Source organism: Rutidosis leptorrhynchoides, chromosome 8, assembly GCF_046630445.1.
Source record: "Rutidosis leptorrhynchoides isolate AG116_Rl617_1_P2 chromosome 8, CSIRO_AGI_Rlap_v1, whole genome shotgun sequence".
Taxonomy (NCBI): domain Eukaryota; kingdom Viridiplantae; phylum Streptophyta; class Magnoliopsida; order Asterales; family Asteraceae; genus Rutidosis; species Rutidosis leptorrhynchoides.
The window spans coordinates 259,409,479-259,428,863 of NC_092340.1; the positions used below are offsets into that span (position 1 = coordinate 259,409,479).

General features: G+C 34.6%; 3 protein-coding genes across 3 annotated transcripts in view; 1 reads left to right on the top strand and 2 right to left on the bottom strand.

Annotated features, from left to right (window-relative positions):
* Nucleotides 1-437: 437 nt before the first annotated feature.
* LOC139864151 (uncharacterized) lies at nucleotides 438-1,503 on the bottom strand. Its single transcript, XM_071852738.1, is given in 1 exon segment — nucleotides 438-1,503. A coding segment is annotated over 1 exon segment (936 nt). The 3' UTR covers nucleotides 438-567.
* Nucleotides 1,504-3,655: 2,152 nt separating this feature from the next.
* LOC139862424 (notchless protein homolog) lies at nucleotides 3,656-8,444 on the top strand. The gene is made up of 13 exons (XM_071851023.1): nucleotides 3,656-3,859; nucleotides 4,364-4,445; nucleotides 4,542-4,631; nucleotides 6,174-6,299; nucleotides 6,398-6,525; nucleotides 6,627-6,826; nucleotides 6,945-7,008; nucleotides 7,120-7,230; nucleotides 7,370-7,507; nucleotides 7,596-7,738; nucleotides 7,838-7,892; nucleotides 7,967-8,023; nucleotides 8,128-8,444. Exons 1-13 carry the CDS (start codon nucleotides 3,701-3,703, stop codon nucleotides 8,209-8,211), a joined length of 1,437 nt encoding a protein of 478 aa, XP_071707124.1. The 5' UTR covers nucleotides 3,656-3,700; the 3' UTR covers nucleotides 8,212-8,444.
* Nucleotides 8,445-9,200: 756 nt separating this feature from the next.
* Nucleotides 9,201-19,385, bottom strand: part of LOC139861941 (phenylacetaldehyde reductase-like) — a 34,668-nt gene continuing 24,483 nt past the window's right edge. Inside the window, exons 2-6 of the mRNA XM_071850464.1 lie at nucleotides 11,302-11,471; nucleotides 10,069-10,260; nucleotides 9,815-9,980; nucleotides 9,543-9,729; nucleotides 9,201-9,348 (exon numbers count right to left, since the gene is read on the bottom strand). Coding sequence (XP_071706565.1) covers nucleotides 9,201-9,348; nucleotides 9,543-9,729; nucleotides 9,815-9,980; nucleotides 10,069-10,260; nucleotides 11,302-11,471 — 863 coding nt within the window. The remainder of the gene's footprint in view (nucleotides 9,349-9,542; nucleotides 9,730-9,814; nucleotides 9,981-10,068; nucleotides 10,261-11,301; nucleotides 11,472-19,385) is intronic.

Consider the following 19,385-nt stretch of genomic DNA (forward strand, 5'->3'; position numbering starts at 1 on the left):
CTGCCACGTCACAGGCATATTGTACTTTTTGGCCAAAAATGTATAATCCGCCTGTGACGTCACGAGGCAGGGTTATTGATGGTCTTATATATGGTCTAAGATGATCAGCGTTAGTGCGTTACCCATCTTTCTCCAGTGAATTGAAAAGGAGTATTCTATTGTTTTCACGTTCCAAAACCAAAACATGATACATACATATATTAAAAACTATACGGGTGAAGAAGCCCTTACAATGACATTTAATTCATATGGATCTACACTAACGGGTTAACAATAGACCCAATAAAATACAATGCTAAGAGCACGTTCTCATCAAAAATATAATTATAATAGATATAATATAATATAATGTACTGTTAGATATATAGATGATATATCTTTCCTAATTTCTATAATTCTATACTGAAAATACTGAAATAGGACTACACGTCTACACTCCTCTCTAAAAGGTCGTTATTTCTTGTTTGACTTGCAAACTTTATTATAGAAATCAACAAGGAGCCTTGATATGCAAGAATCAACCTTTACGTACATTTACATTAAAGCTCTACATTGAAGTGAACTTTACTACATCGACTCAAGTACCCAGTGTTGCCCATCCGCCTTGACTCGAAGACCGTTGACTCGAGCAAACATATCTACTGCCCTTCTAACGCCTCTACTGTCCGCAACCGTAAAATAATCATGCCCGAATATCACCCCACCCGGCCTCAGTAACTTATAAGCACGATTAATATCCGACCAAGCCGAATGAAAATCATGGCCCGCATCGACTTCAATCAAGTCTCCAAACACACCCCACTCGCATAGCTTCTCTAGAGCTGAAGTAGTCGAAAAGGGCAAAAATGTAATATTATCTGTTGCATTTACATAAACTACATTTTGAATAAATTGGTACAACAAAGTAGTGTCACCATTTATCATTCTGAAGTCCCCTAGCTTCTTTGGTAAACCAGGCCAACCACGAAAATCGTCTATGCATATAATTTGAGTGTTCAGGCCGAGCTAACTAGTCAGCTCGGCCATGTGAATAGCTGAGGCACCAAGAAACGTGCCAATTTCTATAATAATCTTGGGTTTGACTTTATGAATGAGTTTCTTGAAAACCACCCCGGTTGATCCCCACCCTTTGATTCTTTTGGACCGTAATAGCGGTTTGATGTATGGTTGTGGGAAACTTTTATAAGGGGATGTCCCATTGAAAACGCGGTTGATGATCGTTTGGCGGACGAGTTGATGTGGAATTGGTTCGATACAACGTGTTTGGAACTTGTTGTGATCATAGGTAATAATTGAGATTTCTAATGGTTGTTTAATTGAGGTGGTGGGGGCGGTAAGGTTATGGCGGTTTTGATTATTAGATGGAGGGTTTGAAAGAGAGGATAAGTATCCGATGTAATAAGCGAGGATGAAAGTGAGAAAGTAGGATGTTAGTCTGGTGAAGCCCGGGCGGCGAAAAGCAGCGATCGGGGTGGTAGCAGAGGTGGTTATCGGTTTTTTCATTAAGTTTTTGGTAATGGTGATCAAGAAGTGACGATAAAAATGAATAAATGATCGGAACAAAAAGATGGTCGAGTGGTTAACTTGTCACTATATATACAGATGGAAATCGTACATGCTACTCCTATATTAACAATATGTTAAAGTTAAAAAGAGGATAATTGCGTCCAATCGTCCATATAAAAAAGTCAGAAAATGCATATTTTAAAGTTGATTGGTTAAAAGTACCTATAGTCCGTGTTAGCGGGCTACATAACAAATGTTCTCTCTTTTTGTACGTGTAATATGGAAAATGTTGGTGCAAACCTAAACTCTTATTAGTAAGTATTAACCAAATCATAACAATATCAATCGTGAAAATGGATTCGAATTAATGAAATCGGACCGAATTAGTTACACTCTAGTGGAGGTTAGGAGTTCGAATTCAAGGAACATCAAAAAAATCTCTTATGGCCACATAGGTTCACCATGCATGACTTCGGGCAGCTTGCAACGCATGTTGTCGCCTTGAAATTAGTCTACTGGCAAAGCGATTGAAATCGAGCCCGAAAAGAACAAACAAAAATTAGTTAAATTGAACATATAACAACGAATTTGGTTTACATTTTCAACAAAATCAAAATTTGTGGTTGAGTTATGAAAATATATAAAAACATCATCGTGCTTTTGCATGGTTTTAATCACAACTCCCATTAAATTTGTGGTTCAGTATTCGAAGAAAAATATGTCATGAGTGGTAGTAGTTAGGAATGTTAATGGATGTTTGATCCATCGGATATCTATCCGATCCGATCAATTAATATTAATATTTGTTATCTAAATGGATGATAATCTGATATAAATGTATGGATGATGTGAAAAATTAGTAGATCAGAATGAATAACAATTAAACATTCACATATATATCCATTTATCACCCGAAATACATATGTACATACTCCCTCCGTCTCATTCCAATAGTCCACAGACAAAAGACACGCAGTTTTAGGAAATCTCACTAACTTCATTTCTCCACCAATGAAATATCTTCTCTCTCCAGATCCACCAATGAAATATCTTCTTTCCTTCCTATTTATGGAAGTGGACTATTAGAATGGGAAAACCCAAAATAGAATACTGCTCTATTGGAATGAGATGGGGGTAGTGTAATATATACATATTTAGTTAAATATATGCATATATGATTTTATTTGATTTCATGTTTGTTTTATTATCGACATCTAACAAATCAAAACGCACACAAAAATCTTAATCAACTATAGAATCAAAAACAATTCAAAATATTTGCGAGCAATTTAATAATCTTAAAGATTTTTTTGAACGGTGATATCGACATCGAATGCTCTCATTTGTCACCCACACACGTGTTAGGAGGAAACCCAAATTCGCGACGATATTGACAGTACCTTCGAAGGTTGGGAAAATCCTCAGAGACCTTCCCAAATCGCATTGATGTTGGCAGTGCCATCAAGTTGAAAACTCCCTGCTTAGAGTGAGAATCGAACCTGCGTTGGCAGTACCTTAAGTTGGATCTCATACCATACCACTCCAGCCAAGCTCCGGTGATAATAATCTTAAAGATTACACTTAACATTAGTTAATACAAATATATATGACGACAAGAGTTACAGATTTTTGTGTTTATATTTTAGTAAACTACGTTATAAATATTTTGATGATTTTATTTCATAATAGGAATATCTTGATTTCATTTTATAATAATATGAATATATTAAAAGAAAACATAACATACAATAACTATCTGTTAACCCACTAAATTCAACGAATATAAATATGAATGGATAAAATTATATTTAAATAAATATGAATATAAATTCAATAAATAAAAATATATATAAATATGAATACAGGATCATCTCATTCATATTCCATATCATATCAGTTATCCATATATCAACTGTCATTCCTACTAGTAGTAGCCTAATATTACATTGGAACTGGGCCAACAAAACTCGTTGATATTCATAACGTGGCCCAACTTACATAAACAATACAGATCGACCCAAATCTAATTCAAACGGGTCAAATCTATCGGGCCTGTCACCACTTACTAAATACAGTACAATGCTTTCGATTGGGGACTTATAAACCCCCGCCAAAACCCTAGAAAAACTAACCCCTGTTTTATCATCCTCCTACCTTCATTTTTTTTCTCAATTCAAAACCCTAAAATACTAAAATGGAGATAGACGGAGGGGAAGAATCAAGAGAGGTGAACAACAGCGTCATGTGTCAATTATCAGATCCTCAAGGAAATAGTCTTGGTGCTTCTATGTATCTTCCTCAAATCGTTGGCCCTAAAGAGCTTCAACAGATGGTTAACAAGTTGCTTAACAATGTAAACCCTAATTCGCCTCATTTAAAATATTTAAATATTTGTTATTTTTAAATTTGTACATATATATATAATATAATTTTCTGTATCTAATACTTTTTAAGTTATTGATTAGCAGACAGGTGAAATTAGAATCATAGTGAATTTGATTGCTAGGTACTCCGTTTTAATTAGGCTATAATTTTTCCATTTTGTTATAAAAGTAGTGCTATTTGGTCTTGATTTTAAGTAAGTTTAGTTATCTAGCTTTGAAGTTTGGTAGATATAAGAGGATTTTGTTTATTTTACTTCAGGAGTTTATGCATTTAGTATATGAAAAATATCAGAAGGAATTTGTGCATGATGCGCGCGAAATATGTTACTCGTTTTATGAGTTTTAGGGAACTGGTGCTGTTGTTAAAGAGTTTTTTATTGCTGTTTTGTGGTAATAGTTTTGCTCTTCTGTAGTATAATTTGTTCAGCATACAAAATGATCAACGCAAAGTGTACTACTTTTGGTTGTTTCAGGAGGAAAAACTGCCATATGCGTTTTATATATCTGACCAGGAGCTTGTTGTACAATTAGGAGATTACTTACAGAAAAATAAAGGTGAGTTTTTGGAGTATGATATTGTAAAGACTTTTTTTATTTATTGTATTATGTGGTTTATGAAATGAGCTTAACATTGTTTTGTATTTGTTTCAGTTTCTGTGGAGAAGGTAATTACGATAGTGTATCAGCCTCAGGCAGTTTTTCGGATTCGTCCAGTTAATCGTTGTTCTTCTACAATCGCTGGTACATTTTCAACATCTTGTTAACTGTTATGGTTACTCTGATGTGTAGATACTTTAACCGCACTTTATTTGGTAGATGTAGATTAGTATAATTTCTGTTAATAGAATAAAAGGACATCTTAAGCTCTTTTTTAACTCATGATAGCACTTTTTTTTTATCGTACTTGTTATACCATGCAACATTTAGTTTATTCACCTTTAGAACACCTGGTTACCTTAGAAACTTGAAACACTGAAGTTGAGCACCAGGGATACTATTTCGTTAGATATGTAGTGTGACACTTCAGCCGCCTTTTGTTTTAAAAATGGTTGGTTGGATTTTTATCTTTTATTTTAAGTTAATTAATTAATAAGAGTTGGCTTTACAAAGATGTCATGTCTCTTAGCCTTAAAAGATTGAGCAATGGTTAACTTATATGGCCATGGTTTGTAATGCGTAGGATGATGAATGTCATGGTTAAGATAGTGATGAATACAAGGGTTTGCTTATGTTTCTGATAAATGTTATAGCTTGGTTTTGGTGATGTTTATGAGAGCTGGTCAGCCAATTAAGACTATTAGTATCTAATTGTTTTAATTGGATTTGTAAAAGGCAATCCAGGTGGTGTATACGGTATCAGATAACCTAAATTACACTATAAGATAGATAGAGCCATTATAGCACAAAAGGAAAGCTAACACATCGAATGTGAATAAGGACAAGATAGAACAACCTAAACAATAATTTAACTTGAAAAATCAAACCATTAGCAAACTGATGACACTATTTGTTAAATTTGTTGAGCTTTTACTTGTTTTTTTTTCCTTCAAACCTGATGACAGTCTCGTTATCATGACGTCTATTTTCTTCTCATTTGAGTGTTTCTGAATAATTTTTATGGTTGAAGAATTAGTATTGTGTAATATCTTTTTAGGTAGTTTTTTTTTTTTTTTTTTTTTTTGAAAGGCAAGTAAATTTTTTATTATTAAAAAGAACCAAATACACAAGATAAAAACTAGCAAGGAGCTAGACAAAACACGAAACAACACGCAACCACAAAATTAGGACACACACACTCGAAAACTATTTAGGACACACAATCACGAGGACATTATAGATAACACGATACGACAACTGAGAAAACTAAGTTTCCGAGTCCGATGATGTATCCGAGTCCGATGACGCGCAAGAAGAGCAACATGAGCAACAACCAATATCCTCCTCCGATTTATTCATCACATTGTCGATAAAATATCTTTCGTGCCATCGAAAATTATCTCGACGTCGGTTACGCTTCATATTATTCCTACCCCATACATGATTAATAAAATGACTTTTGATCGAAGGAGGAACTTTTTTCCCTTTAACACGAAAACGAGCAACCGCGGTAAAGTCGATGTTCATTGTTCTTTCAATCAACTGCAAAGGTTAATGATTTATATCCCGGCGAGTAAAGTCCTGTGCATGCATGTATTATATCACTATAAAATCTAACAGAAAAATCTTATTTTTATTATGTTTCCCCATTTAAAATTAGTTATTACTGTTATTTTATTATTGCAGGTCACACAGAGGCTGTACTTTCAGTTGCTTTTAGTCCTGATGGACAACAGTTGGCTAGTGGTTCAGGTGACACAACTGTTCGGCTGTGGGACTTGAATACCCAAACGCCTATGTTTACTTGTACAGGTTAGAGACCATAATTTCAACTTTACATTGCTTAAAGAAACATAGGAAACAGTTGTTGTGCCATGTTTGTAATAATATCATATTTTACATTTTCTCAGGGCACAAGAATTGGGTTCTTTGTATTGCATGGTCACCAGATGGTAAGCATCTTGTTAGTGGGAGCAAGTCTGGAGAACTTCAATGTTGGGACCCACGGACTGGCAAATCATCCGGCAATCTGCTTACTGTATCCTCTTAACTAACTTTAACCAAATTATGTTCTTTCATTAAGTTTTCATTTTGTATGATGATGTAGCAGTCACTGATGTAAATATTGTGATATATCAGGGACACAAAAAGTGGATTACTGGTATATCGTGGGAGCCAGTACATTTAAAATCTCCATCTCGTCGGTTTGTTACGTCTAGTAAAGATGGTGATGCACGAATATGGGACGTTACATTGAGGAAAAGCGTTATAATTCTTAGCGGACACACTCTTGCAGTTACTTGTGTAAAATGGGGTGGAGATGGATTCATATATACTGGGTATATTCTGTTCCAAATTATATGTATATGTTTTCTAGTTTCTTCCACATTTTATGTGAATCTGAATGAATCTAAATTACAGAACATATTTTAAGTATCACATTTAAACACGATACAGATCTCAAGACTGTACAATTAAAGTGTGGGAAACTACTCAGGGAAAACTGATTCGTGAACTGAAGGTATGATTAAAGAATGGGCATCATATGTTTCTGGAACATTCTAGAATTCACATAATTTTTTAATTTAGTTGGATTGTTTATTTTTTCTTATGTATTCTAGTTTGAATGTAGGGTCATGGGCATTGGGTGAATTCACTGGCATTAAGTACCGAGTATGTTCTTCGAACTGGTGCTTTTGATCATACACATAAACATTATTCGTCTCCAGAAGAGATGCAGGAGGTAAGTTGACAACCTCATTTTTTTAAGTCAAATTGATACATGAGATAATTAGGTTTAATCAAACGTGTGTATATACCGTTCCTTTTAAAATGCACGTGACGGAATTTTATTTTGAAATGTCCCGAAATAAATTCAACAGGCAGCTTTAGAAAGATACAACAAGACGAAGGGTAATGCTCCCGAAAGGTTGGTCTCTGGTAGTGACGATTTTACCATGTTTCTCTGGGAACCTTCTGTTAGCAAGCACCCGAAAGCTAGGATGACAGGTCATCAGCAGGTATCAATTTTTTTAATATATACACATAAAAGTTAAATAAGAAAATGTTTGAAGGTTTACATTACACTTATAATTATGTTTTTGACAGCTGGTAAACCATGTTTACTTTTCACCTGATGGGCAATGGATTGCTAGTGCTTCATTTGACAAATCTGTGAAATTATGGAATGGAATTACTGGGAAATTTGTTAAAGTCTTCCGGGGTCATGTGGGGCCTGTTTATCAGATAAGGTTTGAGTTTAATTATTAATTATTTTGTTTCTCTCTTATGGATTTAATATAAATATAATAATTGTCCAGTTTATTAAAAGCTGTATGTTTTTTATGCAGCTGGTCTGCTGATTGTAGGCTTCTATTGAGTGGTAGCAAGGACTCTACATTAAAGGTAAAATCGAGCCCTTTGTGTTTTTTGTATCTGCTTTATAAATATTTATGCTGTCAAATGTGTTGTGTTTTTAGGTTTGGGACATCCGGACAGGTAAATTGAAGCAAGACCTTCCGGGTCATGCAGATGAGGTAAATGTTTGAGGTTTTTATTTTTATTTTTTATTTTAGTTTAAGATGAATGTGAATAGTAGTCATTTGAACAAGAAAGTGATAATTATTTTCAATTGTGTAAGGTTTTTGCTGTCGATTGGAGTCCAGATGGTGAGAAAGTAGCATCGGGTGGTAGGGATAGAGTTTTGAAACTTTGGATGGGCTAAACGATCATACACTGTTACTTACGTAGTAATGTATGTATATTAAGGCGTACATGATGGTTTTATAAACTGCATACTTTAGGTGGTCTGCCATTGTGACAAAAAAAAAAAAAACCCTTTGTTTCATCTCGTTCTTTTTTCCTTTTATTTTGTACCTTTTTTTAAGGGTCATTGTTTTCTACAAACTACAAAATTGTAACTGTTAAAATCCTATCAATTTGAGAAACACTTTATTAGTTTGAGATTCTGTTTAGTAGTAAATGTTGCAAACAGTTGTACTTTAGTACACATTCTATTACTTGACATCCAACATTACACTTCCCTCAATGGCATTTTTTTTTTTTTCATACCAAAGAGTTAAAGCTGGTATGTTCAAACCAACCCATCTGGTGAATTAGAAGCTCAACTTCGTCTTTTTAATCGTTTAACTTATTCTTTGATGCATACCTTCAGGCTTCAGAGCATCAACCCATTCGCATTGTTAGGGAGAGTTTTCACAGATGACAAAATGGATAAGAGCCTTCACTAGAAATAACTAAGGAGATTAGACAACTCATTATCATGAATTTGTGACTTTGTGTGACATATTAGTGTCATATCAACACTAAGACTGAAAGACTAATTTAATTGAAGCATACCAATTGTAACAGCAGGACAGACCCAACCCACAAATACACACACAAAACATATTCACTCCATTGTGTGGCTGAGAGATCTAAGACACCAACTCCATGCAACTTACCACTACTGAAAATTGTCTATCCTTCATTCAATAACTGATTTAATAAATCAGTTAAAAAGTTAAATCAAGAATATGTTCAAAATTTCGTAATGGTTTGGTACCGAGTAATCGATAGGAGGTGATTATATTCATTCAAGTGATACACAGGCATGGTTTATTTTATTTTATTCATTTAATTTAATCCATTTGAGTGGTCAATTCTACTTCACCTATCATTGCTGCATATCAAACGGTACAAACTTTCCTAGCCTTAAAAGCTCATAAAGTTGTTTTCTTTCAAGCTTTCAATAGTGTCCTTGATGCTTGTCTCTATCGGAGTGAACTCAACACCTAGCCCTTCGGCCCTTACTCGTGATACATTGTAAGGTAGTAGCTCAGCACACATGCCGTCTTCATATCTATATCTGGTAAAATTTAAACAATAAACCATAGTTTGAGTAACAAAGGAAATTGAATCCTGAAATGTTTGGTTGCACAATTTTATTTATTTATTTTTTGAACAGCAAACACACACATCCTTTTTGTTCACGACGATGAATTCCCTTGATACCGATAGGCCAGAAGCCATTTATACATAAAGTATGATGCGCACCTTTCAGAGTGGCTAAAATTTGGGTAGAGTTTATTTACGATCGTCATGATCTCCGGTGATCGAACCACATTCCCTATCATTATGTATCTACCATTGGCTTCAGGGTTCTCAAAGGCTAATATATGAGCATTAGCAACATCTCTCACATCCACGAGTCTATATATTCCATCTGTGTATACTTCCTTTCCTACATATACACCAAAAAATTAATAGGCAAGTTTCAACAGCGCAATAATCTTGGCATATGAAAGTTGATTGTATTTGAATAATACCATGTTTAATCAAACTCATAATGCCTTCTGAAGTAAAGTTGAGAGTGGGCTGCAAAACAGGACCAATCACGTAACCAGGATTTATAACCACCAATTCGAAACCTTTGTCTTCTGAAAATTTCACAGCAGCATTCTCAGCCAACGTCTTCGCAAGGGAATACCACGACTGAAAGGTATTAAAAAGTTTCATCAATTATCAATTATGACATTTAAATGAGTTCAGATAAGTAATTATACAATTCAACTAATTAAACCTTTGTTTGTTCACAAATTACTGGATCAGAAAACCACGTTTCATCCACCATGACACCAGATTCTAAAGGCTTGGTGCCATACAAAATAGTAGCAATGGAAGACGTCAAGATCACTCGCTTAATGGACGAAACTTTTGCAGCTGAATTGAGTACATTGAGTGTTCCTTTCAATGCAGGATCTAGCAACTGTACCTATGGTCAAATACGGAAAAAAGTAACTGAGTATCCTATAAATAAGTTACTTTAGATAAATTGTTGTGGCTATAATTTTGAACCATCTCAAAATAGCCTAGTTGTTCAAGAGGTTTAAGATTCAAATCTCTCTCCAACATATCTTGGTGTGGTCAGGAAAAGGGGTCGAAACAGTCACGGTATAACTAGTTAGGACATTTGGTCAAGTACATCTAACTAAAAATCTTTCCCTACGCCAAATAGCCTGTACATGTAAAACATTATAGGTTTACACATTGTAGTTGCACCTTTGAGCTATCATTGACTTTTGACTAACTATTAGATCAAAGGCTTGATGCAAAGCAGATCCTACTCGTAAAGTTATACATATAATTAATTTTAAAAGACATGGATCTAGGCTCGGGATGACGTGGTAGGCTCGGATTGAGCCTCTAGCTTTGATTTTAGTACACTCCAAACCTACTTTTTTTCTAATCGAAAATTTACACTTGCACCCTTGAGGTTTTGTTTTTCCGATTCTAGCCCTTGCCAATTTTTGCTGTTCCCTCTTCCTAATTTTTACACTTTGAACCCTCCAGAATTCTTTTACTGATTTTAGCCCCACAAATTTTCAATTTCCTCCTTCCCAATTTTATCATATTAATTATAAGTCCTAATTTCTCACCTCATTATATTATTTATTTTAAGCCCTTCAACCTTTTTATTTAATAACTTTTTCCTTAACTTTTTTATTTCTGTACCTATATTTTTTTTGAACATTATTTCTGTACCTATATTATATCATCATATATATAATATATAATTAGTTAATATATAATCAAATGAAAAAAAAAAAAACTACTATATGTTTTGTCTACTATTGTAAGAGATGTTTAGTTTGTTGAAACAAATTATTGTTTCTTGGTTATGTTAGGCTCACTAACGTTTAAATATTTGTATTAAAAAATATAGTTATGTATTACAAAAAGTTGTCGGAGCGGTGGCTACTGTAAACGCGTGGCAGACCACCTGCTTGCTATTAATCAAAAAAAGAAAACATACCTGTGGATCAGAAACTGAAAAAAGAACTGGAGAAGCGGTATGGAAGACGCATTGGCAGCCATTAACTGCAGCCTCAAAAGATCCTTCTTTCAATAAGTTTGCTTCAAACAAAGATAGTCTTTCTTTAGCTCCTTCAAGAGCAAGTAGGTGTTCTGTCTTTTTTGGATCATCTGCAACATATATGGCTATTAGAGAACACAAAGTGCTTACTGAAATTTTTGGCGATCTTGTTGAAAATTAAAAAGTAAAGGAGTGTTCTTGATTAGAAAATTATAATTTTTTAAAAACTTATTTATTTATTTACTTAATTAATATATATTAACAATTTAGTAGGTAAATTATCTATACATTATAATAAAACTCGTGCTATAAATTGTAACATCCCAGGTAACACAGTTCTCATTGGATCTGCTGCGCTTGTGGTCCCAAAACGTGTCATGCTAGGAAAGGTCTCCACACCCTTATAAGGCATGCTTCGTTCCCCTCTCCAACCGATGTGGGACGGATGTAACACGGATGTTACAATCCTCCCCCTAATGGGACACAGTGTCCTCGCTGTGCACGTTTGGTCCGGGGCCTGGCTCTGATACCATCTGTAACATCCCAGGTAACACGTTCCCCGTAGCATGATATTGTCCGCTTTGCACGTATGCGCACGAATTTTTCTTGGCAACCACACACGACGAGCACTTTCCCAGGAGGTCACTCATCCTGGTAGTGCTCTCGCCTGAGCACGCTTAACTGCATAGTTCTCATGGGATCTGCTGCGCTTGTGGTCCCAAAACGCGTAATGCTAGGAAAGGTCTCAACACCCTTATAAGGCATGCTTCGCTCCCCTCTTCAACCGATGTGGGACGGATGTAACACGGATGTTACATAAATCATATGTGTCATTTTCTCAATTAATTTAAATTAAATAATCTTACGTGTCATTTTCTTAATTAAACTGAAGTAAATAAAAATAATTATTAAATAAACGTATTAATTAAGAAAATTATTATTTTAACAAAAAATACGGAGTATAATCATAATATACACGGATTAATAGAAAATAAAGCAACTCGACAATATTTGGTGATCTTTGCCGATTCTTTTTTCTCTACAACCCTTTCACTTTGTACCTACTTTCTATATACCCCCTTCTACTTTTTTTTTCTCTTAAATATTTTAAATTATTAACTATTTACTATAGCTTACTGACTAATTATTAATTATCTAATATCAAAATTATGATTAATGATCGATTTTAAAAATATTTTTTTACGGGCTACTGTTTGGTGTTTTATCGATTATTTTCAATTGAAGTTAATATGATTCTTTGGTAATCCTTATATATATTTAAATCTATGTCTCCTCTCATTCGTTTGAGATTTTGACACAAGAAAATTGGTTTGTACTAAAAGCATATACAATTTGAGATGTACATAAAAGCTATTATTAACGATCAGTTTATAGCAACTTTTTACGAGCTCATGTTTGGTGTTTAATCGATTAATTTTCAACTGAAATTAAAATGGTTTCAACGGACGGACCCATAATCAATGCATTAGTATTCAGTAGTAATGCTTTGAACACAAATGATATTTTTAATAAAGGGTTTTTTTATCATAATTGTATTAGACATTGATAAGTATCAGAATTAACGTTATCGAATACAAATTTATACAACTGTCGTGCAATTCATAAACTCATAAAACTACTATATATATATATATATATATATATATATATATATATATATATATATATATATATATATATATATATATATATATATATATATATATATATATATATATGTAACGACCCTGGTTTTTCCAACTTTTATTAATAATATTTATTATTAATACTTGCGTTTTAATAAATGTATTTTTCTACATTTACTTGTCACCGTGATTGACTTTACATGTCCTGACTTGTCTTTGTGACACACGCTTTTCACGAATAATATTTAGAATATTATTTACATTCATGATTAATTATTATTAATCATTTTTAATTAATTAATGCAAGTAGTTAATTACTTGGGCTATTTGTTACATACTTACACATGGGCTTTTGTTAATGGATTTGGACTTGGAATCCCACCCTACTTTTCTTAATGGACTACTAGTAAGCCCACTATTATGCTAATGATGCTTTAAGACTAAACAAGGATTAATTAAGTTTATGAAGAGACTTGTTACAAGCATGCTAGCACCAACTTTCCATGCATTTAACTTTAATCCATTTTAAGCTTATACCATCTCCCAACACTTGAAAGTTAGCTTTTGACCTTCCTCTTTGAGCCTCCAAAACCGTTGGCATTCATGGGTGGGGAGGGAGCTCCAATTTTCTTTTTTTGTTACTTATTTACTAGCCTTTACTTCACTTCACACACACAACATACTTACACTTATTTTCTCTCAACTTTCTCTCTAAATTTGTAAGTATTACATCTTCTTCTTTCCTCTCTTTTTCCTTTGAAAAACCAAAACCATCATCATCAATTTGCTTGTTTTGTTGTTTGTTGTTAAAGATCAAACTTTATAGTTTGTATCTTCATGAATCTTATTTCTTCCATCTTTGTTTGATGAGAAATCAAGAACAAGGATCTAAGTTTCTATAACTTATGGTTCTACACTTAAGTATTATAAAGATTTAAAGTTCATAAGCTTTATAATCATACTTGTGTTCATGTTTTGTTAACTTAAGGTTTAATTTCTTATCCAAGCTTTGGCTTGAATCTTCTTAAGTTAGAAACAAACATGAACTTTTTACTTGTAGATTTAGTTTAATTCTTTCTTTTGTAAGTATTTAATTTCGTGTTTGTATTTATTTTGGTCAAGTGTTACTAGTTAATCTTGATCTCATTTTTTCTTGAAACTAAAGTTAAACTTTGTAAGTTCAAGAACATGGAAGTATAACTTTCTAGTTATAACTTCATACACTTATGTTGGATCTAAGTTTCTATAGCTTATGGTCTTCCGAATTTGTTGTAAACAAGAGCTTATAAGCTTATATACATTTTACAAGATAAAAATCTAAGTTTCATAACTTATGGTTTTATTAAAGTGAAGATCCAAGTTCTACAATTTAGGATCTAACTTAAGAACACTAGATCTAGACTTTCTAGTCTAGGATCTTTAAGATCTAGCTAAGATTTAAGTTCTACAACTTAAGATCTTGTTTATTTAGTTTACTTTCAAGTTTATAGCTTAATATTACTATTAGAACTCATGTATGTGTCGGATCTAAGATCTTGATGTAACTTTGGTTCATCAACCTACTTACAACCCTAAAATGAGTTGTGCTACTTATCTTAGACATACACTAGTGTCATGACGGTCAAAATTTGGTTAAGGTGATGCAAACACATCAACGAGTTGTACACTTGAAGCTACAAGCATCAAGGATGAGAATAGTGATGAGCATCAAGCACCAAGAACCCACCGGAACACTTTACTTACTGTTTTCTGGAACTGATCAATAACCTGGGCTACTTGAAAAGTTAATTTCCAGAATGTTCGGTTCTAGTAGATGACTTTTCGTTTAAGACTCGTCTTAATCCGATTTATGGTTTAGGATTTATAGCCATCCGAAAGTCACTACACCCTTTTAACGTTGTGCTGAAATTTCTGACCTACTCGTACTTAAACCGTCGCCACGGTCAAACGAAGACGAGTTTGGTTCTGAATTTTGGTCAGAAACTAGTGGACTCACATACGTAGCCATAGCCACTGATTACACATCTTTTCGATTTACTTAGAGGTCGTAGCAGCTGATCAAAGTCAGCCTTTGTTTCGATCTCTATTCTTGATTGAAAACTTACTTTACTCTTTTGTTTGATGATGAATGATGATGATACTTAAGACCTAATTTACATACTTCTAAACCTTTGGGAACGATTTACTGACTTAGTAACTTTTGACTTAGGTTGAGGACTTTTCGGACCAACTACTTGCCTACTTATCTCATATCGACTTAACTACTTTTCACTGTGAGTTATAGCATCCCTTTTTACGTTAACTATTTTGGGACTGAGAATACATGCGCATTTTACGTTTTACATACTAGTCACGAGTACTTAAACTTTATATATGTGTGGGTTATACAACGGCATAAACTTTCCCCTTAGCTCGGTAACGTTTAGTCAATGGTCTTTGAACCGGTGAACGCGAATCTTAGATATGGATCCATAGGGTTTGACATCCCCACTCGGGCTAGTAGCGCTAGCATTTAACGGGTGTTTAATACTTCGTAAACTTACGCACTCGCCAAGTGTACTTTTAGGGGGTGATGATTACGTTAAGTTAGTTACCAAGTGCCCACGGTTAAACATATACTTTATCATACTGATTTGAATTACTGATTTAAACTGCTGGTTGAAGCACTGAAATCTCGTGGCCTACATTACATTACTGATTACAAATAAACTATAGCTCACCAACATTCGTGTTGACTTTTTAAGCATGTTTTTCTCAGGTGCTTAAACGTTGTTGCTTCCGCTGTTAGATCTGCTGTCTTGGTGTTACAGACTTGCTGTGTTAGACTTCCGCTGCACTACTTAGAGATGTCTCAATCATAGAACTTTTAATTTGCATTCGTAACTTATGTTATTTTTAAACAATGGCTTTGTAACGACCTTTGGGCCACGTACTTATGTTTATGCTTCTATTCAAAGGAAGCACGTCATCTTTTGTAAAACGCTATATTTTCATGAATGCAAAACTGGTTTTCAAACAGCATATAGTGTATGACCTTGTAATGATCCTGTTGTTGATGATCCGTACACGATGGTTTTGTACGGGGCGTCACATTTGGTATCAGAGCATTGGTTGTAGGGAATTAGGTTGCATTAGTGAGTCTTGAACGAGTCGAGTAGGATTCGCTAATAGGACTAATCTACAACTTGCTCGTTTACTTGTTTATGCGGAACCTGCTGCATGCTACTGTGTTATATTACTGCATGTTACTGCTTACTACTACTGCATGCCACTACTTACTTCTACTGCTGTATGAACTTGTTGCATGCTACCGTTTCCTTTTACTGCTATGTAAACTCGCTGTATGCTTTTGCTTATTCTCGCTACTGCATACTACTATCTGCTCTTAGCATGTTACCTTGGTATGATACTGTCACTGTTGCCATGCTACGTACTGCTGTAGAAGATCTAGGCTGCTGTAGTCGATATGTCTGATTACGCTCTTGCTACATGCCTACTATTCGCTATACCGACTTGGAGAACTTATCCTTCCCAGTTCAGATATTTTTTGAACTACTTTTCCCACTCGTCTAACCCTAAGAACTAGAAATGTAATCCACCTGTTACTGCTGTTCCATCGTTTCAGAGATCGAAACATTACTTCACGCAATCTAGAAGGAGTACCCCTAGGATTACATGCCCACTAAAGTTGATCCTCGGAGTAGGACATATGCAAGGACTTGTCGGAGTAACCGCACCCCGAGCTCACTCTAATTAGCCACGTATAACGTATGAACATTAGAAGGCTGTTCAGTTTCGCGAGTTGACTCGTATCCCGTACGCTTTCATGACCCTCACTTATCTCTTTCACTGCTCGACGATCTAACGACACCTCTGGACTTAGGTCCCTGACATTCCTAGGCATTGGAGAAGTCGGGAAGACATCTCCTTTCACAAGGACAGAGTGCCTTCTACAGATGCTCAGCCATACCCAAAGACTTGAGAGTCGCTTCGAGACATATCGTATCACTACTTGCTACACGTACAACTCGACACGAGACCCAGATTGAATTTCTAGAAAGGAACCTAATGACGTTACTTGAACCCGAACATTTTGAAGAAATTTTGGGACATTTAGGCATTGATGCATGACCTACGGAACCTACGCGCCCGCACCAAGAAATCGTGAGATTAATTACGTAGATTCTGTTTTGAGATAGCATAGATAAAGCACCGTTAGATGAAGTTGAGTAGAACTGGAAATGATCATGTTACATTGACCATATGGAATGATATAGGAATGAACGTACGATTTAGTACAATATAATGACGCCAGGCCAGCGTGATTATATTGAGGTAAATCATACAGAAGTTCCAATGTTACTACATGAGGAATATGAGGTGATCCAGGGAAAAATTTTGGCAGGGATCACTTGAGCATACGCATTGTAGTCTGTTAAAGGTAGGGAAGGAATAACCACGTAGCCCAGATACTGTAGCAGAAGGGCCTTGATTGCAGAATTGATAATCCGAATTTTTTTTATAGATATCGACACCCTGGACATTTAAGGAAAAAGTTCCCATATAGGAAAAACTTTAAACTTACCTGCGGTAAAGCAATCATTATGGAGACTCGCATGGAATCCTGATTTTAGCTAGGGTACGTTTCGTCACAACGTTTTATTGTTTCGGAGTTGTTTAATACCAGAACGATAGAAACCTTATACCTAAGAACCTTAGCGTTATGAATAATAAGCCATTAACAACCATGAGGGTTAAGTATTCTATAGGACAAGCAAATGGTCAGCTGGCGGAGATAGAGGAATAATTTAAGGTAGTACCTTAAAATTAACAGGTGGGTCATTTGGAGATGACCTCATATTAATAAAACTTGGAAGTTTTAATGTAGTAGTTGAAAAGGATTAGTTACCTACGCACAAACAAATGACATTTGTGAAGGTTGATAGAATTTTTCGCGATAGTATAATAAGATTTGATTGGAATGAACTTTAAGAATTACCTAACACCCACAAGTTAGGAAGCTTTGATGAAATAGTTGGAACAAACTGGCTTTCAAGGATGAAAGTGAAAGTTATTTATAGTGAGAAAATTTTTCGTATACCTCGCGAGAATGGTAAGCTAAAATCCATCTGGGTTACTTCAACAGCCCGAAATCCCACAATGGAAATGGTAAATAATAACGATGAATTTCCTCACGAAGTTACCGAAAACGGTAGGCGGTTAGGATATCATCTGGGTTATTATTGACCATCTTACCAAATCTGCTCACTTTCTAGCCATTAGAGAGACCGATACAATGGACAAACTTGCACAACGATACCGAAAGGAAATTGTATCCCGTCACTTCAGCGATTCAAATTCTATATTAAAGATTACTCAAGAATCTTATTTGATACTCATCCTTACGCGACTCTAAATCCTAACTTATTACGAGAAATTACTTATTCGATGATAATCACAACATCATCCTTCTTACTTCGATATTAGTCATACCAGTTCGAAATTTTCCTAAAATTAATGAGTGGTTAATTCTCATCCTCATACTCCCCCATTCGTATCTCACTTATAAGCAACAACTTCACACTTAAGCATTTTTGGTCAAAGGACTTGTGCCCTACTAATAGTCATCAACCACATTTAAATCCAACAGTTTTCATTACCTCGTAACATTTTTGCTCAAATATCACTCGAGATTTTCAAAAGTCTTTTACTCAGTTCTCATCAATCTTTTTCCAACTTGTAACCTCCGAAATATGAAAATGTTGTTTGCCAAAATTTTACATACACTGTTTTACTGTGCGATCCTCTCAAAGTTTTGTAAAAAAAATAAAATAAATAAATTTATTATATTTGCCATACGTGCAAATTTTAGAAACCGTATATGTTAAAGTAAATAATTACTTATTTTGACTAGTACATGTGAGAATTTTACTTTCATTTTACAAATCCATTCTTTTAATCAAAAGATATTTTACTTAAAGTAGTCTATATTTACTAAGAACTTCGTTTCTTTTCTTACATTGTCACCTTAAACGATTTCGATAAAATTTTCATTGCTTGCTATATAAATTTTTTTTCGTGTTATTCGTATCTAAGTCATCATGAAGACTTTACAACCGTCGAAATCGAGAGATTCATGTGTGTATGTGTTGAAGACACTTACTGCCACGTCATTCAGAGCCTTTGGGCATCCACTAACACTTAAACCATTTAAAATTATTGCGTTACCCCAGGGATCTTATTCGCCACACCTGTTGGAACAATGCTCTTTCTTACATAACTCTAAGTCCTGACTTATTCCAAGAGACTCTCATTTAGTGATACTACCACCATCAGTATTCCGATTTTATTATTAGTCATAACCTGTTTGGCATTTTG